At 44.1% G+C, this 24,092-nt stretch overlaps 3 protein-coding genes across 6 annotated transcripts in view; 2 read left to right on the top strand and 1 right to left on the bottom strand.

Annotated features, from left to right (window-relative positions):
• The window catches only part of EIF5B (eukaryotic translation initiation factor 5B), a 32,823-nt gene extending 31,987 nt beyond the window's left edge, over positions 1-836 (bottom strand). The window contains exon 1 of the mRNA XM_021413083.1: positions 680-836. Coding sequence (XP_021268758.1) covers positions 680-714 — 35 coding nt within the window. The 5' untranslated portion in view covers positions 715-836. The remainder of the gene's footprint in view (positions 1-679) is intronic.
• Positions 1,525-11,262, top strand: TXNDC9 (thioredoxin domain containing 9). Of its 3 annotated transcripts, none has more exons than XM_021413129.1 (5): positions 1,525-1,607; positions 3,213-3,429; positions 6,430-6,548; positions 8,778-9,032; positions 11,057-11,262. In XM_021413129.1, the coding sequence occupies exons 2-5, from the start codon at positions 3,241-3,243 to the stop codon at positions 11,172-11,174; spliced, it is 681 nt and encodes a 226-aa protein (XP_021268804.1). In that variant the 5' UTR covers positions 1,525-1,607; positions 3,213-3,240; the 3' UTR covers positions 11,175-11,262. The 3 variants fall into 3 exon arrangements, with proteins under 3 accessions (XP_021268804.1, XP_021268823.1, XP_021268813.1); XM_021413148.1 differs by lacking the exon at positions 1,525-1,607 and adding an exon at positions 1,635-1,658; XM_021413138.1 differs by lacking the exon at positions 1,525-1,607 and adding an exon at positions 1,808-2,041.
• Positions 11,544-24,092, top strand: LOC110406534 (lysozyme g-like). 2 transcript variants are annotated; one of them, XM_021413170.1, is made up of 5 exons: positions 11,544-19,891; positions 20,499-20,588; positions 20,720-20,916; positions 21,130-21,268; positions 22,187-22,323. In XM_021413170.1, exons 1-5 carry the CDS (start codon positions 19,849-19,851, stop codon positions 22,315-22,317), a joined length of 600 nt encoding a protein of 199 aa, XP_021268845.1. In that variant the 5' UTR covers positions 11,544-19,848; the 3' UTR covers positions 22,318-22,323. The 2 variants fall into 2 exon arrangements, with proteins under 2 accessions (XP_021268845.1, XP_021268837.1); XM_021413162.1 differs by having other exon boundaries at positions 11,544-20,588; positions 22,187-24,092.

Below are 24,092 nucleotides of genomic sequence, written 5' to 3'. Positions count from 1 at the left end.
GAGAGGATGGGGGTCATAAAATGACAGTTTGTGAGATAGATTTCATGCTGGTTCTTCCATAAAAAGATGCATTTAATGGCTCAAGAAGAATACACAGTGTGAGCAGTCCAGGTAAGGAAAAGGATTTGTACAGTTTCAAGTTCACGTCCACTTTAAGAGGACAGTTTTCATTTTAACTCTCTGTCAGCGTTAACAACTGGAAGCACGCTCGGAACCGACTGTAAATGTTTTTATTACTACTTTATAGCGACAAGAAACAGCACGCTCTCTCCTGCTGAAACACACGTACCTGACGTTATTCAGTCAGTGCTCCATATGGTTCACGATAACTGCCTTTACGAGAGCCCCTGAGGGCCCGAGCCCACAGCTGGGGCACCCTCTGTGCTGACCCACACGTAAGTACCGCATGGAGCCCACTGACTCTCGCAGCCGGGCCCAGGCGCTATTTTTAGCCGACGACCGAGAGCCGGCCCGCCGCCGCGCGGGGCCGGGAACGGGCCGGGGGAGAGGGGAAGCAGCGCGGCCTCCACTCCCCAGCGCGGCCCGCCCTGCCTCCGCCACCCGGGCCCAGCGAGGCCTCGAGCTCCGGCAGGGCCTGACTCAGCGCCGCCACACCGGCGCTCGCTACGGCTGTCACGCTCCCAGGAAAGGACTGCGTGACCTCCCCGCCACCCCCTACCTGTCCTCGTTCTTGTTCTTCTGTTTCTTGCCCATGGCGGCGGACCCCTCGGCTCGTCGCCCGCCTCAGCGCTGCCCAGCCGCCCGCACCCGCGCACAGCCCCGTGCATACGGCGAGCCGCCCGCCCCGCCCCCGCCGCGCCGTCCCGGCCTGCCCCGCGCCGGCACGCCGAGAGCGGCAGCGAGCCCTCCGCCGAGAGCGCCCCCTGCCGGCCGGAGGGCAGAGCGCGGAGGCCTGGCGCCCCTTACTACCAGCCCCGTACCGCAGGCGGGCGCTGCGCCGCGCTCCGGACGTTATCTTCCCGCCCCACCTGCAGCAGAGCCGCGTACCTAAGCGCGGCGCGGGCAGATTTCCGGGAAACAAAAATGGCACAACGCTTTTTTTTTTTTTTTTTTTTTAAAAAAAGCACACTTTAATATCCCATCAACCGCTCCCGCGGATCTTCTTCTCGCGCGCTGCTCACGCACGATCTCCTGAGCGGGGCTGCCGGAGCAGCCTCCTGAGCTTCTCGCTCCCGGAGCGCGGAGGCACCGCCTGTGGCCGCCCTCACCTCACGGCAACGATCGCGCGGGCCGAAACCGGCGGCTCCCGGTCGTAACGCTCCCGCCGCGCTCCACGCGCCTTGCCCCGGGCGGGAGACCCCCCGGAAGGCGCGCGGCCGCTCCCTCAGCTCCCCCCGCAGCCGATACACCGCCCGCCAACTGCCGCCACGAGCGTCGCGCCCGCTATTCCCCGCCGCCACCACCCGCACGGGCACTGCGCATGCGCGTTGGTAACCGTAGCTTCCGCGTCCGCCATTCTGACCAATGAGCGTGCTGAAAGACATTTTGCCCCACCCCCCGTGACCCGTTCTGGCTCTCGCGAGACTTCGGCAGAGCGTGACGGGGCGGGGTGGGGTGAGTCCAGGGGTGTGGCGTCGTTGGAGCGGGTGAGTGTCGGAGGTGTTATTTGTGGGCCGTGGGGATGCGGTATTCCTGGGGTGGGTAAGGCAGCCCTTGGGGCCGTCGCCGAGCTCATCGGGAGCTGGGGCGGCCGCGTAGGAAGCCTCTGTTTGTCACGGTTAGCCGCGCCCCCAGGGAGGTGGGCGGGCGGCGCCTGTTTGTTAGCGGCCGCACCGGTGCCGGCGCCTCCCGGCCCTGCGCGGCTGTAGCCCTGCTCCGGGTGTTCTCCTGCGGGTGCAGCTTCCGCCGTGGGAACGCTTGCTGGTGGAGCTGGGGGCCCGTGGGGAGGTCGGGCTGCGGTGGGGAGCGGAAGGGCTGGCTTCCCTTCTTCTTGTTTTTTCGGGGGATTAGGCGGCGGCATTCCAGCGGCACGGGTCTCGCCTCCGCCCCTCTCCTGAAGAGCTCTCTCTGGCCTTTGCCGGTGAGCTTCTCGCCTCCCCCTCGAAATGCAGAAATAGAGAGAACAAACGCTAACAAAAGCTCGAGGCTAGGTGCTGCAGGGCGGCGCGGCTCTGCCTGTGGCATGTGTAGAGCGTGGCATCGATGCCACAGTGCTGACGGTGCATTGAACTTGGAGTACTGCCATGAGATTGGTGCTTTGCCCATCGCTGCTTCAAATGCATTCTTGCCTCTGTGTGCAAGGTGTTCTGGAAGCCAGTGGCGCTAGTAGCCTGGCTGTGCAAAATCATAGCCAAGAGTACTCTGGAACCTAGACCTAACACACCAAATGGTCACCTGCATTTAAAGCATCCAGTTAGGGTGATTTTGTTCTGTCTCTGTGTTTCTGTTTCAAAGCCATCACTCGTTACAGCAGCGATTTTTTGTTGTGGAAGTTTATCAAGGAGAGCAATCAGTTGGATTCCCCCACCTCTCAATGTACTCTAGTCTCAATATCTTCTGCCTTTTGAAATGTTAGGAGAACCAAAAATAATTTTAGCTGTGTTTCTTTACGCAGCAATTAGGTAGTGGTTGTTGATGTTTCTTAAATCCTTTCCCTGACTGCCATAAGGTGATGCTTTGCAATAACAGCTATCTTATATTAATTGAAGCAGCGTACTGACCTAAAGCAATTGCTGTTGAGTGCTTCCCCTTTTAGCTAAGGGGGGGGCGGAGGATGTTAATTCAGGTTTAAATATGTTAATATGCATCAAGTGCTTAAAGTAATTGCGTTTAAACTACTGAAAGCTTACAGTGAGCTCTGCTTAGGCTTACTCCAAGACATCTTATATGTCCTCCCAGCAAGTTGAAACTTTCTGATTGCATCTTCTAGTTTCAGGATATTAATTAAAGGCATATGGATCTGGTTCAGGATGGCTGTTTCCTTGGAACTGATTCATTTTACTACTTTATGTTGACTAGTAATTTCACGTTCCTGTGCACTGTCAGTACCTGGATCTGGTATGGCAAGAACAGGCCTTGGCTGGAATCTTTGTTGTTATCTGTGTTCCTTGTTGCAATGTAGAAAATAACTGCGTACTACCTTTGAACAGTGCAACATTTTGTTTCTGTAGGATGCAAACTGCAAGCAAGAGAGCTAAGGCTTTTAACTAAAAGTGCTCACACCTTAATGCCATGTATCACTATTTCCACAGCTCTGAAGAGATCACTTTCTACTTAAAAATGGCTGCTGATACGTCTGTTGAAATACTTCAGAAAGTTCTGGAGAATGAAATACTTCAGACTGCCAAGGTAGTGGAAGAACATCTGGATGCTGAAATGCAGAAGCTTGACCAAATGGATGAAGATGAGTTGGAACGCCTGAAACAAAGGAGACTTGAAGCACTGAAAAAGGCCCAGCAGCAGAAACAAGTAATTCTTATCCTAACATAGGCTTTTGATTTGTGCAGTATAACAGGCTTTTTGGAAATCATAGAAAAATTGTATGTGTGAACTAAGTGGGTTTTTTCCCCTCTCAGTTTTCTCTATTTAGTAATTTTAAATTATTTAGGAAAGCAAGCATCTGTCCATGCGTGCATGCTTTGTGATATTCAGAGACAGAAAAGAATCTCAGTCATTATCTTACAGGAATGTTAGGATAAGGAGTTTAGTACAGAGATATCAAAGTGTCATTATTCAGTGAATGTTGCTGTCTGAAAGCTAAGCCTTATAGACAACCTAACCATGAGCCTTTGAGGTTCCCCGTGTTTCCAGATTCTGGAGAATTGTAGTTAGGGCATGTAAGCAGTGCTTGCTCTTTTCTAAGGTATTTTGTAGAATAATGATGTAGAGTCTGTCCTTGTTCTAGGGTGGAATTAGTTGTCCTGCTTCTTCTAGTCTAGTGAAGTGTTGGCTGTGTAAGACTTTTCATTTCTTCTTGCAGGAAGGAATTCTGCTTTGTTTCCTAGCACCTCTTGCTAGACTGTGGTCTTCATGCTCCCCCAGAAGTCTTCTTCAGCATAGTTCTTCCTGAAAACACAAAGTTTTAGTAATATATTTTCTGAGGCGATCACCTCCAGCGCAGGCATGTTCTGCACCGGAGTGGGAAATTGAGTGAAGAGGATCTTGAAATTGGGGAGACCCCAGGGTGAGGAGGGAGATGCCAGGAGCTCCCAGCCCTCATGAGAGCAGCTGAGGAGGTGTGGGCTGGGTTGGGAGCAGCACCTTGGTCCCTGGTGACCCACAAAAGCAGGTCTCCAGTTCATTCCCCACCCTTCACAACCAAAAAGATATAAAGCTCTTACAGCTGTAGACACCCATGACCAAGGCTTCCAAGGAGAAACTGTACTGGCAGCCTGCAGTGGACATTAAAAAGAAACACAGCCAGGCACGTGCAGTCCAGAAGGTTCCTGTAAAGTGTTGATGGTAACTTTTTGACACAAGTGGTGGAGAAGCCAACAAGATGTGTGTTGCTGGACCTTCTGCTTACAAAGAAGGTTTGGTTGGGGATGTGAAGGCTGGAGGTGACCTTGGCTGCAGTGACCATGAGGTGGGGGAGTTCAGGATCTTGTGTGAAAGAAGCAAGGCAATAAGTAGAACGGCAATCCTGGACTTCAGTGGTGTCCAATGACAGAACAAGGGGCAACAGGCACAAAGTGGAACACAGGAAGTTCCATGGGAACATAAGGAAAAACCTCTTCACTTTTTGGGGTGGCAGAGCACTGAAATAAGCTGCCCTAAGTGGCTGGGGTGTCTCCTTCTTTGGAGATATTCAAAACCTGCCCGGACACTTTCCTCTGTAGTCAAACCTGCTTTAGTAGGGAGTGGGATTTATGGACTCTAGAGGTCCCTTCCAACTCCTGTGTTTCTGTAACATATTGTGTGAGACCTGAATTCTAAATAGGGAAGCCACTGGTTTCTTAACTTACTCCTTGCAAACCTGAAAAAAAAAATAGACTAGGGAAGGATGAAGGTGACTGGGTTGAGTTGAGACGCTTCAGCTGTAGTGGCTAGTGCCATGTTTTGAATTGGGAGTGTAGTAAAACGTTGAATGGTTGGAATGCTGGAGGAGAGGCAGTGTTAATGGCTTTGATTCTCCACACGTGGAAGCAGAAAGTGTTATGCTATTTGCTTATCTTTAACAGTTATATTTGGTTCTAGTGTTTTCCTTTGTTTTTTTTGTTGCTGTTGTTGTGACACTTGGGCATTCTTAGATATGAACATGTGGAAGTTCACATGCAAAAACATACTCCTGTCAGTTGATCTTATGTCACTGTTCTATTCCATTTTCAAACGCAATTTTGAAGTAGTTTACTACTGAGTAAAAAGTAAGATGCCCCACGCTGTTCTGGAAAAATAAGTCCGATCTTGATTTGCATTGTGATAACTTCTTCATATGATTATACTTGTAGGTTCTTTTGTTGTGTTGTTGTTGTTCTTTTTGTCATAGAACCATAGAATGCTTTAGGTTGGAAGGAACCTTTAAAGATCATCCAGTCCAAGCATCTTGCTGTGGGCAGGGGCAACTCTCAGTAGATCAGGCAGCCCAGAGACCTATCCAACCTTACCTTGCCCACTTCCCAAAGTGGGCCATCTGGGCAGCCTGTACTACTGTCTCACCAATCTCACAGTGAAGAATTTCTTATTAATGCACTATAATTAATTTTCAGTGTGATGGCAGCTGTTCTTGTGGGTTTTTTTCCCCATAACTGTATGTGTTGAAAGAAGATCCACTTTGCCCAAACTGTAATTGATCATTTAATCAAGCAGATTTTGAAGCTGCCTGTAAACGTTAGCTTGTGAAATTATGTTTCTCCATACATTTTGTGAGTAATGGCATGCATGTCTGTGTTCTGAATAGTTTTGGAAGTCTGATTCTTTCCAAGATACCTTCAGTCTGTATTCAGTAGATATACAATATGTTTTGCAGTCTTTTCTACCTAGTTATTTTTTTTTGAGGGAAAGATTGGAAGAAATTCATTTAACACCTGTCATAACTTGAATCAGTTTTAGACAAGTTCTTTGTGCAAAACAATTTAGAGTAGACTAAGCTGTATATCTATAGTTTTCAAATTTGGAGAATTTCTGCTTTGAACTAGTCTAATCTTACTGAGAGGCTGTGCTGCAGAAATTTGTGCAACTCAGAACAAGACTCGTGTTTACAAATACATGTGGTACCTTACAGCTCTAGAACCTGCCTGCTGTTGAGAAAGAGGCAATCTAGAAGTGCTAGTGGGATTTGCATGTTTTGAAAAGAGGTAACAGGAAAGTCTCTTGTTTTTCCTTCTACCTATTACTGTATGAAATGGGCTTCCACTGAAGGCCCTTCTGGTTTTTTTGTTTGGTTTTGGTTCTTTAAAAGCCATTATGCTTGCACAACAGATGCAGGGCTAACTAAATCTATACTAATTATTTCCTTTTGTTTTCCCAAAGGAGTGGCTTTCTAAAGGACATGGAGAATACAGAGAAATCCCAAGTGAGAGAGACTTTTTCCAAGAAGTCAAGGAAAGTAAAAATGTGGTTTGCCATTTCTACAGAGATACAACTTTCAGGTATAGTAAATAACCAATGTTAATGAAACCTCTTCTTTACAGATGTTACACATTTTTTTAAAATCTCATAAGTAAATTCAGATTTTTTAGAAGCATGCGTATTCCATGATTTTCCAATTCTTGCTTTCTTCCCAGAAATCACATGTATTGTTTTCCAAATGAGGTGAATGTGATTTGGCCATGATTAATACCCTCTTACACATTTATATTCTAATCAATTATGCAACTTTCTTGAAGTATTTGAGACAGTGCTGCGGGTCATTGTTGATTTAGTTTGAGGGAACCTCTCTAAATTGAGTGACCACGTAGGAGTAGCAACTTCAGAAAGATCACTTTCATTATTCCAGATGGAGATACTCTGGGTAGTTCTGACCAACAAAATCAGAATATAAACAAGAACCTGTCTAGGCATCTTCAGAATTTAAGGTTTTGACTTTGAAAGGCTTTCTGGATACCAGTTACAGCTTCTTTCTCTTTGGGCCTGTACAGTTGTGATTATGTCACTTCTTTAGATCGTGAGAGACTTAGATTTTAGTAAATATCCTGACTCAGAATGGGAACCTAAAATAAGATCTCCCACTGCTGTGGAGGAATTTCAGAAGTTCTGGGTCGTAAGCTGTTCCTCGAGGATTTATCTCAGTGCCTTCTGTTGAAGTGCAATTGCAAATTGCACTGCTTGTTGAAGGAGGAGCCAGTTGTCCTATCTTTTTCCCCAAGTTATGTTCTGTCTGATTTATGGAACATAAACTGAAACAGCTTCAATGTAAGAAATAGGAAAAAAGGTCAAATCCAGATTATGCCGCGAGGCATTTGAATCTTAGGTTTTCTGAGTAAAATAGAGAGGTAGTAAAATAGAAGGGGTTTTTCTGAGTTTCTCATGTGACCCCAACCTGCAGTGCTGTGTTCAGCTCTGGGGCCCTCTGCACAAGAATGACATGAAGCTGTTGGAATGGGTCCAGAGAAGGCCACAGGGATAATTAGAGGGCAGGAATACCTCTGCTGTGAAGACAGGTTGTGAGAATTGACGTTGTTCAGCCTCGAGAAGAGAAGGCTCTGAGGAGACCCTACAGCCCCCTTCCAGTACTTGAAGGGGGCCTACAGGAAGATGGGGAAAAAGCCATGGGTGTCCCATCCCTGGAGATATATGTGGCTTTGGGCAACCTGGTCTAGTGGAAAGTGTCCTTTCTGATGGCAGAGGGGTTGGAACTGGATGCTCTTTGAGGTCCCTTCCAACTAAAGCATTCTGAGTGTCTGAAGCAGTTGTATTCAGCTAGCTTTTACTAAACAAACAAAAAAAAAAGCTGGAAAAATACCTGTGCAAATAAGTAGCTTAAAACAGGTGTAGATTATCTGTTGGGTTTTTTTGTTTTTGTGTAGACCAATTAAGTGTGTAGTCTCAGACAGGAAAAGAAACTTTCTCTAAAGTTCTTTGTGAAACATGCAGTGCTGACAGCCAGCCTGAAGCTAGTGTGTCAGGCTTACCATCCACTTTATCAAGTTGCTTTCATCCTTGTCTGCTCCAGCTTTTTGATCTGCTCAGCCCTCTGCTTTAGTTGAAGGGCAGTCACGTCAGATTTTATTCAGCTAAAGCCAAACCACTCCAAGAAGAAAGTTCAGAACGTGGAGACTGCAAGTGACATCTGAGAAGATACCATCTGAGAAGTATTTTGAGCAGTTCATGTTACTGTCCCTTAGCTGAGAAATGATATGTTTGTTGATGTTACTTTGCCACAGAAAAGTGAAATATTTGCCTTTGACAATAATGAAGAACTCTGTGCAAATATATTTTTTTTCTGTACAGTGAGTTACTGTATCTCAGGGTTGGAGGCAGTGACTTTTATGAAGTTAAAAAGTTTATTACAGAGAAGTTTTCTGAGCACCCAGGCGATGAAGCTAAAGCAGGAGGAATGTAGAGATCAGGAGGAAGTTTCATCAATAAATACAGGTCTTCAGAAGTGAAAGAGGCTTTCCTGGTGCCTGGGGGATTTGGGGTGTAATTAAGAGGAAGCAATAGAAATGCATGATGTAATTGTGCAATAAACGTGCTCCAGGGTATTGTTCTGTTGTTAGGTCTGGCATCCCTTTAAACATAGCTTCTCTTGGAAATAAATTTTTAATTTTAAAGATGACGTCTAAAGAAGCAGCATGATAGAAATAGCTCGTTACTGTTATTGTTCCTGTAATGTCATCTCTTTGATACTAATGTTTTATGTATTTTTTTTCCCACAGGTGTCAAATAATGGACAAGCATTTGGCTGTACTGGCAAAAAAACACGTTGAGACAAAATTCTTGAAGTTAAATGCAGAAAAATCTCCTTTCTTGTGTGAGAGATTGCGCATCAAAGTAATTCCCACTGTAGCACTAATAAAAGATGGAAAAACGCAAGACTATATTGTTGGCTTTACTGATCTTGGTAACACTGATGACTTCACTACAGAGACCTTAGAGTGGAGATTAGGCTGTGCAGACATAATTAATTACAGGTAATTAACAGTTGTGTGATTGCTTTGTTTCCAGATACAGTGCAAGAATATGCTTGCAGGCAAGAATCTAAAAGTTTGTATCTTCGACTGATATGTTGTATGCTTAAGACACAGGCAAGTTTAATCCTGTTATTTCATCAGTGTTCTTGGGCAAGGGAAAGAAAGAGCATATCTTTGCCAACATGTTGAGATCTTCTAATGATCATTATGTATTCTTTTTGGTACAGTAATAAAAATAAACACAGCTTTTGCTGTGAGGTATTGTAATGCGATAGAAAGCATGACAGTGACAGCAGAGCAGCAAGATCCCAGGCTGCAGCAAGTGAGGATTCACTCAAGCACAACAGCAGCGGATACAGAAATAAGGGAAAGAAGCTGTTTAACTTCAGGAGGCCTCAAGTATGTAGAGATCTCCAGTGAGATCCCCTTGCCTCCACTGCCAACCCTTAAATGAGATCTGGGAAGGGGTAGATCCTGGCTCCACCCCTTCTGGTCACTCAGGTTCATTGCATGCACCTGAGCTCTGCTGGGTTGGCCCTTCCCACCAGGTGCTCAATCACTGCTTCAAGGTGTGACTTAGCATTTCCACTGCAGGTATATAGAGTTGCTACCTGGCTGAATCATGTGTCTAATGTCATCCTTTCTAAGAGAGCTCAGGCATCACAGTTGCAGTGCAGTACAGTTTGAGCATTTTAATTCACTTCAGTGAAAGCTCTGTAAGCTATATTAATGCTTTTTTTTTAGTATTTCATTACCTGAATTTTATTTAAATGCCTAATTCCCAAGTTTTGACAAGAGATATTATATCTCAAAGACAACTGAACTATTGCTCAGTTTAGCTTACTAGCTGTTGAACTTCAGATGACCAAAATGGAAATTTATAATTCATAACAAGTGGTAATACCCACTTGCCAGTTCAGTAACAAGTGAATACAGAGGAGTTCAACGCAGTGTCGATATATATTCTAGACAGCAGCACCCCTTTATGGGAGAAATAATTCAGTGGAGTTGTAACCGGGCTGTGCTGAATTTGCTAAATTTTAGTACATTAGCTCACTGCATAATTTTACTTTCTGCCTGACTCATAGTGCAGTGTATTCTGCTTCTGGTAGAATGCTTTGTTCATTTTCTTTCTGCATTCTGAATGTGGTACCCTGGCTTTGCGAACTGTGCCACTATATCTGCATAGCCCAGGAGATCGTTCCTGGATGTGTCCATTTATAAATGTTTCCACATGGCTCTGAATGCAGCGTCCCACTCTCTGGAGTTCCTCATCAGTCTGAAAACAGGTGTTTGGGTTTTTTTGTGTTTTTTTTTCCTTCAGTGTACGTGGGATAACAGATGGTGAAAGGATATGCTGTATTTAGGAGGAAAACTTCTAGTCACGGTGATTTGAGCAAAATCAGGATTCAGATGGTGTATTGACTAATTACTGACATGTAATTAACTAGCAGTCGGTGAACTTTGTATTTGGGATTGATAGCTCCAACATGTTATTTACAAAGTGTTAATAACAAATTTTCAAGCAGCCTTCTATAGCTAATTCCAGAAAGTTCTCATTGCTCGCTCCCTAACGTTGTCGTGCAAACCTCTCACAGGTCGTGTGGATTAAAAGCACCTACAGCTTTGAGCAAGGGGAGAGGATTCCCCGCCTCACACACCTCCGCTGTAGGAAAGGCGGGAGCTCCAGCTTTGTGTGAACACAGATAATAGCACAAAGCGAGCTGTTCCCAGCAGCCTCTGCACCCATACACTAGTGAGAAGACCCCCCCACAAGGTCATACATGCGCTCTGAGGTGTGGGTTCTTCCACACTCTTCCAGGCTGTGTACAGTGTCCAATAAGGATACGTTCTGCTCGCAATTGCACAGTGCTACCCAGGGTGGCTTTAGGGAGCTGGGGTTGTGTTCACCTGGTTGTTTTTGTTGGGTTTTTTTTTTTGCCTGGAGAAACAGGCAGCTGGCGATGCTCTTTTCTGTCTGCGTAAATACGGCTTTAATCAACACCTTCTTCCTTTTCTTCTAGTGGAAACTTGATGGAGCCACCTTTTCAAAACCAAAATAAATTTGGAACAAGCTTTACGAAGTTGGATAAGAAGACCATCAGAGGGAAGAAATATGATTCGGATTCCGATGATGACTAGAACAGCTAAATCTATTTATAAATCATGTTTTGTTTATGCTTGGTACATTTTTAAGAATGATTTTTATAAACCTTATTGCTTTTCATTACATCTGCGCATAATGCTCACTTTTCTATACAGTTTTATACAACTGGGTCATATCAGAAGAGAGCTTAAATATTTTTTTCTCTTTTGGAAGTCATTTGTAACTCAAAAATCAAACTAAGTCCTGTGTTGCAAACAATGAACTTTGTCTAACTGTACGTTTAGGAAATGTTGTGAAGTAACTGTTAGGAACAACTGTACCAAGTCAGACCAAAGGTCCACCTGGCCCAATATCCAGTCTCAGTGGCCAAAAGCAGATGCACAAGGAAAAGTAAAAGCAGGGTAAGCAGTTAGTGATGCTTCCCCAGAAAATAGTTTGAGCAGCGCGTGGCTTGGGGAACTCTGTCTGAAAGCATTTGTTGGATAAAAAGAAAAAAATCTTTTTAAATCCTCGTTAACATCTTTCTAGCTTCCACATCATTTGGCAAGGAGTCCACAATTTAACTGTGTTGTGTCAAGAACTACTTCCTATTGTTTTCATTGAATTTAAGTTCGTTGAATTTAGTCAATGAGAAACTTAGTCACTAAGTTTCATTGAATTTAAGTTTCTAATTTTTCTCATTAAAGGAGACAAGAAGCATTCTAAGATTTTTTTCTCTATCTGTTCATCTTCCAGTTCTCTTTAAACTTATAACTATTTATCATCAGTAAAGCACCACAAGTTATTAGTACAGGAATTGTACATTTTAAGAGGATTGCTTACCTTATGGTGCCATATCATGACATTGCATAACTTAACTACATTGCACTGTAAGTTGTAAAACAGGTTTGTATAATTACATGGTTTTGAAGGTGTGAATTTTTTAGCAGATGCTTTGTACAAGAGAGTAGGCTAGAGAAAAGAATTCAGGAGAAACCTTGATCTGTTTAGGTGTCGCACAGCACACTGTGTACTCTTTCTTCAGTAATGGACTGAATTTTCAAGGGAGAGCTTCCTTAGAAGGTGATATATAATTTCTGGCTAGGTGAAGAGTTGGTGATTTTTTTTTTTTTCAACTTTCAAGATCATAGTTTGCTGTGTGCTGGAGGACTTTTTTTAAGGTGGTACTTTGAATTGGCCCAAAAAACATTCGAGTGGGTCTAGTTAGTTCTTGCTGCCTTGTAGTGGAGAATGCCATTGGGCCAGCCCAGCAATATAACTCTGTAAGTAAGTTTAAACAATAATAATTATATTTTATTTCAGTTCATGTACATGGAAATAAAATTATTTTAATTCTAATGTTGACTTTTGCATTCTTTCCAATAAGGTGGTCTAGTTGCTATGAGTTATTTTCTTTCAGTGTTCTGTCAAAATTGCATGTGTTCTTGCTAGATTTGTATCAAGCTTCTGACATTTCTAACATTAAGACTTCACTTTGAGAAAGCAATCAGCTTAAGATGTATGCAGCTGCCTATTAGTGTATTAGAAGTGGGAAGCAGGCTTGCTTCAAGTTGAGCTCTTTTTTCAGTTCACAAACTAACTGCACTGGAACTGAATTTAGGAAACAAATGTTCCAACTGCATTGTTAAGAGTGCCTTAGAAGGGCTCATCTCTGAGTTTTAATTACATTGAAGAGGCTGTGGAAATATAAAATCCTGTTTAAAATCGTTGTATGTTCCATGACATCCATTTAGGCAGTTGCTTGTCAAGACTGTGACGTGTTGCACTGTTAAAGGTTAATCAGTTCTGTGTGTGAATAGCCTCATTACACACTCAATACAAATGCTGTGGTTTCATGTCTCTCTAAGCTGCTAATTTTTCTCCAGGCTAATCTGTTCTACCTGTTCTTTCATCTGCCTTGTAGGATGGCCTCACATGCTCCAGTGCTGATGCAAAAAGCTTGCAAGGAATTTGTGGTTTGGGTAAAAGAGGAGCTTGAGACTTTATTGATTAGTTTATTTTCAAGTAGCAACCACAGATCTGCCTGCTTCAAGTCTTTTTGTGTCTGCTTTCTCCATTTTCTGACTGGAATGAAGACTTAAACTGCCACAGAACAGTTATTTGTTAGTTTTCCATTCTTGACCTACATATTACTTTGAGATGATCAATCCAAAGCCACTGATTTTTTTTATTCTTTTTTCATCTGAAATGTAGAAATTCTTTAAGTTATGGAAATTTCTTTGCATTTGGGGGAACAAATTTTTCTTTGGCGGTGAAGCTCAGTCATTTTGTGGTACTGGTTATTAGGTCAAATGTCCATGATAGTCAGACATGTTTCAGCAAGCTAGAAGAGGGAACAATAAGAAGAACACTTAACAAAATGTCAACTGTAAAAATTTGGAAAGCACAAAGCTTGATTTTGTCACCATTTAGTAGTAATGAAGCTGATAGAAAAGATGGGAATACACAGTACCCAGAAAGGGCACGGGTTGCAAGTGATTAGTTGCTTTCAGCTGTAAGATGATGTACATAAGGAGGTAATTAACTAAGGCTACTGAACATAGACTAATTACAGAATGGCACCTGGTGTGGCATGTGCCAGCCCTGCAGGGCTATTGTGGAATAAATACGTGAGAAATGTTCACGTATAGCTTTTGAGGCTATGAGGCTTATGTGTGAATGTAATATTAATAATGATTAGTGTTTAAGTGTGGGCTTGATGCTTCCACAAAGTAATCATTAATGTACAGAATAATGAGGTCGGTACTGTTCAGCTTAATGCTACGCTACTTGGGCTTGACTGTGTTCCAGTCGCTGATTGATGCCACTTGAAGCTCGGGATGCCCTGGTTGAGAAACCTACCTAACTAAAGGGCTGAGCTGAGCTTTGGGATTTGGAAAGTATGAAGAAGTTTGGTCTCTGAAAGAGATGAGGCAAATTCTGAAGCGCATAACAAATCAGCAGCTGCTCTCAGACCCCATTAGTAGCTCGGGTCCCCTGCAGTCGTAATAGGGACTGCTCAGGAAGGCAGGTGCTAAAGATGAATAGATTTTTTCCAGTCCTGTGCTCCAAGGAATCCATTTTGTGCCATTTTTTCTTCTGGAAATTCTAAAATGAATACTTCTCTACAGAAACGTCTATAGAAGATGAGCTTTGAACAACAGGTGTATTAATGACACTGTTATTTTCCTCCTGTGTGTACACACACACACACACACACACACACACCAAATTGGTGCAGGAATAATCTGCCTTCTGGGCTCACTGCATACTCATTAGCCATGTATTCCACTTCTTTTGAAGAGTTGTCAGTCATTGGTTGACCTGTCTGTCTTTCTAGAACAGCTGTATCCAACAGCTGGAGAGTGGAGGTTATACTCCCAGGTTTAAGAAGAGCCCCTGGGAGTCAGAACTGGAGGCTATGTGATGTTAGGGTAGAATTCTTAAGTGTTGTTCTGAGGTAAATAGAAAGGTTCCCACTCATCTGAGCAAATTACTGCTCTGAAGATCTAGATTTACTTCTTGTTATTGAATCTTGCTTTTGAGCTTTCACAACCCCGGAGAGTTTGTATCAGATGCTGTAAGAGGGTGTGTACACCTGTACCATCTTCATCAGCGAGCACATGAAACATACAGACAATCACCAGAAAATATATCTCGTTCAAATTTGGTGAATTAATTTCATGTGCATGTACACTGAGAGATATTAGCTCCTTTTTGATGAAAAGAGGGTGTTAAGAAAACTTGCTTTTAGGGATCCCATGAGACACGGTCTGAGGCTACAATTTTGGGACTAGCTATTACACTATTACAACCATGGATTGAGCTGCCTGAAATAAACCACCACTGGTCCAGGAGCTACTTAACTGTGTAGCTCAGCCTTGGATTTGTGTTGCTATGCTTTGCCTTTCTTAACACAACCTGTACAAACGTCTTCTACCCCATGGTAGATTTTAACAACATGATTCCTTTTAAATATGCTTGCACATAATTATCTACTTCACAAACAATGCATTGCTAAACGTTGGCTTTTCCCAGGATGACACTGTATGAAAATCAGGTGATTGTAACATATGAAAGCAAATTAATTCCTTTCCTGTTCTTCTTCCTTGCTAATTGTTTCTTCTGTTAGTGTGCTGCCCTACAAAAAAAGCCTGAAACTGTTTCCTGTTTGGTTTCCAAAATGTTGGCAGTCCTCAGTGCTTTGTACCATGAATTCCAGGCACACAGAAAAGCTCTTAATAGTTATCATGATTAATGGGTAAAGTTAATTATTCATAGATGTTAGCCTGACATCCCCGTGAGTCACGGATGTGCTATCCTCCTTTTATATGTGGGAAACTACAACAAGATTAGCTCTGCTGGAGGAGCTAGGAACACCAAGAACTAGGTGCTCCAGTATCTAATTGCAGCCTTTTCCTGGAACTCATATTTTGGGAGTAGGCTGCTCAGCTTTCTTTTTGGTGTGTGGTGCCCCAGGATAGGATTGAAGGCATCCAGAAGGCTGTTGAGCGCTGTGGAGTGAGCTGCTATGAAATGTTCTGCCCAGGTACAAAGCTTCTCTCTAACCTCACTTCTGAAGCTTTGTGGGACTGTGGGACTGGGAAGAGGGAGCAAAAGGAAAAAGTGACTTAGTAGATTATGAACTGGAAGAAGTTAGGATTCTCTTCCCTATTCCCAGTCCAGTATTCCCGGTATTTTCCACTGATTTTTATTTGTTTTGTTTTTGTGTGTGTGGTGTTTTATTTTTTTTCCTCATATGTGATATAAAACACCAGTGCAGCCTCAGGTATACGGAGCTGATATGTCTGTGCCTCCTTGCTACTGAAAGATCTTGCTGCCAGGCTGCAGAGCTATTCCCCTATCTTCACCTTGGCTTCCTCTGCAGTTCTCTTGTGCTCCAGCACACAGTATCACAAGCTTGACGGGCTAAAAAGCAAACACACAGACATCTTCTTGGTGTGGCATGTAAGTGCTTTACAAAAAAAAGGAATTTAATATTGGTTTCTGCCTACAAGAGGTTATCTTCTAACTAGTGATGGCTACTCCCCTCACTGGTTTAAACAGAGTAGGCATCACAGCCACCTTTTGTGAGAAAACACATGAATTTAGGTTGCAAACTCCCATTTGCTCAGGGATTTTGACACTGAGAGACAAAGACCAGAGCCCGGTCCTTAGAAGGTAAGGACCAAGCTGCTCTGTCTGGGCTGTTTCAGACTTGTACAAGAACTGAAGTACAGCTCAGTCAAGTGAGTGGAACACAGTTCTGGAGACCAACAATGCCCAGGCTGATGCTTTATGAGTTTATACCCTTTCCTTTCTTGAACTCTAAATGACCTGTTTTAAGTGATGTATCTGTGGTTAAGCTGAGATATGAACTGAATTCTCAGTGCACTGAGTTATTTGCTAGACTATCTTTCCTACAGTAAAGTTCAAAGTCTTTCAGAAAAGAGAAGAAAAATACTCATTTTTGTTTCACAATGGCTAGAGAGAAGCTTTGTGAATATTGGGATGTTGTTTCAGTGCTCACCTGCATTCTTCATAAAGGCAATACAAGGGAGGAAACTGTGGCCCTCAGCAGCTGTTCAGTTCAGAGCACATCCGACAAACGTGAAGCCCTTCTCAACACAATTTTGCTATTGTTATTTAAGAGATATACTCGACATAGAAAAGAAAATTAGTCTTAAGTTGGCCATACCCCTTCAAAAGGTGAAACAGCTCTGCAGGGTTTGCCTGAGATGAAAGCGTTTAGGACTAACAAGCCCATGAGGGGATGTTACAGATGCATCTTTAACCGGTCAGTTAGCACTAGGCATCCCCTGTGTGTCAGCATGGGCAGTTTCCCTATAAAGCGCTTATAAAGCCAGTGAATACCTGGTGTTACCTATAATTACATCCCAGACAAAAGGAATAGCCTGAGAAATGCATCTGCCTGCTGATGTTATGAAACCAGGGCTGAAGCATGCAAAAGAGATGGTAATTAGTATGGGTATATTTCCAGGTAATTTCAAATAGTGTTCTCGCTGTCCCATGGAACATGATGATAGAATCTTCAGCCTGAAGGAGAATGGCATGCAATAGATAACGCGTTCAAAATAGAGCATCATTTTGAAAATCGTCTCCATTAAATGGGAGAGGAAAAAAAAAGAAAACCCTAAAAAGTTTGTAGATTATGGGCATGGGAAAGCAGAACAAAAAAGTGTAAATCTATAAGTAGAGAAGAACTAGTGGTACTGAATCTTGTGCTCTTGTGGATATTGTATGCTTTAGATCTCAGGTGCATCCCTTTCTAAAATAAGCATAAAGTTGTAGGGTAGCATTTTTGACCACTCTGTATTCCCTATAGCTCAGTGTAACAGCAGCTTATTGCTGCAGTCCGGCTGTGGGTGCCAGGAAGCTTTCCTGCTTCTTAAACTTCGGAAGATGAAGATACCATATGCACCCAGTGCATAACAACGGGGCTAGATTCCCCAGCAGAACTCCTCTCCTCACTGACACAAGATCTAGGTCCCTGATAGCTGTATTCATGGGTTTTAGGGGGACATGGCCCACTTGATCATATCCTGCGCTTTAAAGACTCACAACCGTTGTTTGTTTTGAACTTAGAAATTAGTATCTGGCCAAGATAGTATTTCATACTCAGAAAATCTCAAGCGCAAAGGAGAGCAAAAAAAAGAAAAAAGAAAAAAAGAATAAAAGGATTTCTAGTTTATTAAATGACAAAAAGAAAGCTACCTGGAGAAAATCTTGCTTTGTAAGCCTACACCCCTGCTAGGCAGAGTCGGGTGAAGGGAAAAAGGAAGGAAAAGAGAGAGACATTGGCCTCACAGACCCAGATCTTTCAGTCTCCATGTGACTCAGTTGGTTTTGGTAGCTTCTATACACAAAAAGTTCCCCGGCCATATGGTGTAAATACTCTTCTTCCTCAGCTGCAGCATCCCTCTTCCCCAGGTAGGAAAGTCAAACCTTGCCTCTGCTCTCAAAGCCTGTTAGCCACCTGCCCAAATTAGGCTGGCAGTAAGCAATGAAGCAGAGATATGGTTTTCTTTAATTGTCCCTTTTGGAATTCCTATGGAAGTATGACAATTGCCAAACTGAAATCCTTGAGGAAATAAGACAAAAACCCTTGCAGAAATGTGCCCAGGCTGATCTGAGATATAAAGCAAGGAGAACACTATGAGGGATCTGATTTTTGCCTGTCCCCGCCACTGATTCATTGCAATGCTTTCTGAAAGTCATTTATGGAGCATCAGTGTAGTCACTGATGGAGGAAAAACAATATTTACTTCCTTTCACAGAAATGTCCCGAGTCTTAGTAACCACTGCTTGTACAAATCTTTGGATGAAAGGAAACATAAGAGTTCAAAGCTCTTATTATATACTGCTCGTTACACTTTATAACAGATGTCATCACTCTAGGTAGGAATTAACATTCCAAAGCCCAGAGGGTGGATACCTTTTCATTCCCATATATATAAAACTCATCGAGTGACCTGCCTCAAAGCAAGGCCAGCTGAAGACGGGTGAGTCTGAATCCACTCAGAGTAGCAATTCAGGGAAGAAACCTTGGTTTTTGCTTTGCTTTACTGTTTTGTTATTATTGCAATTGTTGTGCTGTTTCTGCTTAAGGCTTGTGATAATTTTTGTGGTGGGAGAGAAAACAAAAAGGCTGATAACTTGAAACTTTACATGTTAATTTTCTGCACGTAGGAGCAGCTACAAACCATAGAGCTAGATGGGGCCCCATATGGATTTGCCATTGAATTAAGAGGTATTGGGTCAAGTTGTGCTGATCCAATATTCTATTCTTGCAAATAGAATCATGGAATCGTTTGAGTTGGAAGGGACTCTGAGAAGTAATCTAGTCCAACTCCCTTGCAATGAACAGGAACACCTACAGCTAGATCTGGTTGCTCAGAGAAATACTCAGTGTTAGGGCTCAAACTGAGCTGCTGCAGGTACCCAGCTCAGGCAGTGGGCTTTGCTGCCTGAATAAGCTCTCTCAGGGCATGGGAGTCTTTCCGATGATTTGGATGGACTGTGTTCAGGCATCCATGAGGTCTAGTTTACAGTAGAAATAACTATTAGACTGGAGAAAAGGTCAGGCCTTATTAAAATCAATAAGGTATATTCAGGTGTTAATAGCATTGCAGGATGATTGCCTGCAAGGATTGTGGCATTGTTTTGTACTGAAAACCCTCCTGGGGGGGAAAAAACATTTGTAAGTTGTAAAAGTGCATAGTTTTAATGCCCTCTGCAGCAAGGCAAGTGGAATTGATGTTTTTTTCCAGTCAATAGCTATTATCTGATGATATTTTGGAATTTTATTAATAAATGCAATAGGCATTTACTACTGAAGTGATTATCTGTCATTATCACACACCTGAATATATGCAGAGGTATTATTGCACCAGCAAACGACAGGCTGAAACATCCCTGATGACAATGGCCCCTGGCTTAGTGCTTCCCTCTCAGTGTGATAGTGATAGTGATGGTGTGGTGGTAAAAGTGGTGGAGGAGATGCCCCTCCAAACCCTCCAGAATAAGTAGGAAATAAGCAGGTGGGGCTCCCATCTCCTCCCACCACCACGCTCTGAAGCCACCAGGTGATGGGAAGGAGCAGGGGAGCTTTTGCCATGCGCACTTTCTTCCTGGGCTGCTGAATATCAGCTCCAACTTCTTCATGTTGTGTTTTCAGGTGTCCTGGGGCAGCTGAGGAGAGCCATCGCCATGGTCGCTGCATTGCTTTTGCTGGGCCTTTCGGCCCTGTTTGGTGAGCCTGGGCTCGGGTTTGGTCTGCTGTGGAGAGCTCTCTGCCACACAGAGTCACAGAAACACCCAGCCAGCCTTAACTGGCCTGTCTGCCTGCTCAGAATGATCTCACAAATGTCACAGGCTGTTAGACGAAGCCTATCAATTTCTTGGTTTTTGAGGAAATAGGGCAATTTTCCCAGGCTGAGGCATGCACTCTTCCCAATTAATTCCCCTCTGAGCTGCAGAGGGATGCAGGAGGTGTTCCCAACCAGAGTGCTCGGGTGCCACCAGCCATCATCTGAGGGGCCTGGATGCTGGGGGACATCAATAAGTAAATATGGAGGATGTGGTTCCTTCCCCACAGCAACCTTTACACCTAACAGGGAAGATGGCCTGTTTGTGTAAAATGATATTTAATTTACTTCAACCTATCTGACTAGAAAATAATAAATTCCTGTTCTTTCGCTGTTATTGACAATGTCACTGATGGGCGGCAGTGGCAGCAGAATAAGCACACGAGGTGGTTTGAATCATGGGTCTGGATGAACACCTCACGCTTGTATTCACCTGTAATAAGCTGTATGATATTGCTGTGAGATCTAATGTTTCCAAACACCTCTTTTCAGCTCCATCCGTGAGTTACAGTTGCTATGGTGATATCAGTGCTCTTCAAGCCCCCACAATTTCCTGCACAGCTGTAAGAGCCCAGGACTGTGGTAGGTAACACGCTGCTTGACTTGCCAGCCTACAGAGAGACACTGTGCCTCCTGTTGGCATCCTCAGCAACCTCACCAGGCTCCATTTTTGAGAGGGCGGGTGGATAAGGCTGTCTCTGCCCCGGCTGCAGGCCCTGCTGCTCTGAGGAGGACGGTGGAAGCGGATGTCATCCGCCTGAGGAAATATGAGGTGCCCATTAAGAGAGTGGCCAGAAGGCTGTGCTTGGACCCAGCGCTCATTGCTGCCATCATCTCGCAGGAGAGCCGTGCCGGCCTGCTGCTGAACAACGGCTGGGACGAGGGCCGGCAGCGGTACGGCCTGATGCAGGTACAGCGCGGAAACACGGGAAGATAACCCCGTGTGACAGCGTGGCGGTGTGTTGGGTGTCTCGGGCCTTTGCCGCAGCCAGCGAGCGCCCTGCCTTTAGCACTGGGATTTGTGGTCCCTACGAATCGCAGCCTGCGGGTGCTGAGAGCAGGGTGAAGCTATAGTGGTGGCTGTGTTCTGAGAAAAATTGATCTCCTCGCTTGACTTTTCCAGATTGACAGGCGGTACTACCAGCCCTTTGGGATGTGGGACAGCGAGGAGCACATAAACCAGTGTTCGAGCATGCTGGTGGCAGGAATCAACGAAGTGAGGGCAAGGCACCCTGCCTGGAGCTGGGACCAGCAGCTGCGAGGTACAGCATGTGGTACTGCACTGGGGTGACGTGTAGGAATGCGTAAGAACAAAGAGGGGAAGCTGTGATACTGGCACCACCAGGATGTTAACAGCTGAAATCCTTAAACCAGAAATCATTAACAAGCAGCCCTCTTTTAGTTTTCCCTGCCAACAATTTGGTTTGTAATCCATACTGGGATATGTACATCAAGGCAGTTTCACACAAGTGTGGGTTCAGTATGATGTACTGTACCCTTTTCTACTGGGCTCATTTTTCACTCATACACTGCACATCTGTGGGTGTGGTTTTTTTCAATTTAAATAACACAAGAAGCTTTCTAACAACACTTAATTAACACCAGGTGAAGAATGTTTGTTTGTGTGAGGCAGAGGCCTCTGAATGATGAGAGTACCGTGTGTTTGCTGATATCACTTTTAAAGGAATAAAAGCATCATTCTGGCAGATTGTACAGCATCTCAGCATCTCTTGGGGAAAAAAAAAAAAAAGATCTTTCTTATTTAAAAGAGGCGATCACAAAACAGCAGACCAGCAACAGGACTGCTGGGACAGGCTATATTATTCAATCAAGGAAGCATGGGATCCACATTTGCTAATCATCCAAGTTCACATGCCATCTTATTCACTCTGTGCTATTTCTTGCTCTCCCATCCTTGCTCCTCATTATAGACTGCAGCATTTAGTGGGGTCACTGTGCTGTTCCCACCCTCATTTGGAGAGAACCATGGGTTCTTTAACTACAGAAATATGGATTTTGCAAAATGAGTCACTTTTCAGTATTAAAGACACAATTAACAATTTCCAGTGGTGTTGTATATATTTGATAAGATGCATTGCCCTTTGGGCTAGGAATTTTTATTTTAAAAACTATATTTCTGATTGACCAGCCCATAATAACTTCCTCTTGACTCTTTCCAGGCGGGATTTGCACCTACCATGCAAGAGCTGGCAACCTCCAGGTCTACGATGAAGACCCCTGCAGCACAGACAACAGCTATGTCAACAGTGTGATCAGGCGGGCCCAGTACTTCAAGAGTAATGGGTTCTAGCCCAGTGACCCACTGCCACCAAGCCTCCTCTACATGTAGACTAGCCCAGTAGTGACAGTAGTACCCAGAGCCTCTCCAGGGTCCTGGCAGGACTGATGTGACTCCCAGGGATAACACGCCACGATCTTGAGAACACACCTTTAGAAGTCAGAAAGTGACATTCCAGTGATGCTAAAGTGTTGGGTGAGGATGCTCCTTTCATCAGGAGCTGAACCTGGGGCTGTTCATGCATCTCCCAGGTGCAGATGCAAACAGCACTCCCTCAGCATGGGCTGTGCTGTTCCTGTTCTCTCTTAGAAATAGGACAAAGAACCCGTTGAGTTTCCTCCCCCTTGACAGTGCTGGCTGCTTGCCAATGAAGAGGCTCCTCCCTGTCTTCCATCACTCCATACACACCTGCCCCAGGAGCTATGTCACAGCATTAGTGTTGGTAACAACCTCTCCACCTTCCCTGCTTTGCCTTTGGAGCATTTGTACTGAAGCCCACCAAGTTTAAAAGCATTTCATCTGCTGTCACTCTGTCCTGCCAGTCTGCCTGACGTCTAATTAGGAGTGGATTAGCTCTGGGTTTACAAACTGTTTGAAAGTATTTTCCAATGCGGATGGTTCTGGGTGCAAATTTAGGTTTACTGAGAATCAAAATAAAGAGAAATGTTGAATTCCGATTTTTTGTTTGTTTGACAATCAACTCATCTTGCCTGTTTCACAACTCATCTTGCCTGTTCACCTGTGACTTAAGTAATTAACCTAGTCTGGGATTTCTGAGAGTAGAAAGATGAAAACTGAGCTGGGAGACTCAGAGACTGGGCACACAGAATCCTGGGAAAAGGAAACAGAGACATTCATATTTAGCTTTGCTCACCACTGACGGTTGGACTCAACGATCCACTGACTGATGGACTAGTGGTCTTTTCCAACCTTAATGATTCCACGACTGTTTTGGGGGCAGCAGGGCATCTACCTGGCAGCTGTCACCAGCTCTGATGCAGAAGCTGCATCTCACAGTTGCCATCCAGGAGGGCTGGCACAGGCACGGTGAAAACTGATTTGGAGACAGCTTTTGCAAGCTGAGCAATTTCAGCGCTGTGCTCCTTGGTATCCTGCTGTGTCACCAGTCACTCGCCTGCTTACCATCACAGCAAGGACTGCGTACAACTGAAATATTTGTAGGCAGATTCACATTTATAATCTCTGGAGGCCAGGGGGAGCTATAGGACATCTCTAACATTACTGCGCTTTGTTGTTTTTTTTAAGACTCCAGGAAACAGCTTACTGTTGAGCTATCAGAGGTATTCAACTAATTACTAATTAGTCTGTAGTGAACTCTGTGCTGTACTCAGATAATTTTAGTAAAACACTATGTTACAATACAGGCTCACATCACTCACAGTTTGATTATCTCTACTTGAAACAGTTTATATAACGTTCATAGGTCAAAGTCTTTGCTCTAAACCTCTATCTTATACAAACCTCATACATTATGCACAGTGTATATTAACACTTTTGGTAGAGCAGTGTAAACTTCACATGGGCTGGGGGCAGGGAATCTTATTTCTTCCCACATCTGTAGAGTTGGTTTTTGAGTTTAGAAGATTCATCGAAGTGGAGATTTCTTTGGTTCCTTTCACAATGCCCTTATCTGCTGCCACTAGGATGTGTAGCTATCCCTGTGGATCTCTGCATGCATTCAGAGTCCCATTTCTGCGTGTGTTACCTGTGAGGCCACATTTCCACATCTTGCTCCCACCACCGGAGGGGCAGCACGTCTTCGGATG

The sequence above is a fragment of the Numida meleagris genome, chromosome 1 (assembly GCF_002078875.1).
Source record: "Numida meleagris isolate 19003 breed g44 Domestic line chromosome 1, NumMel1.0, whole genome shotgun sequence".
In the NCBI taxonomy this organism is placed as follows: Eukaryota; Metazoa; Chordata; class Aves; order Galliformes; family Numididae; genus Numida; species Numida meleagris.
Note: the sequence above shows the minus strand (reverse complement) of the source record. Positions and strands in the feature narration are given on the sequence as shown.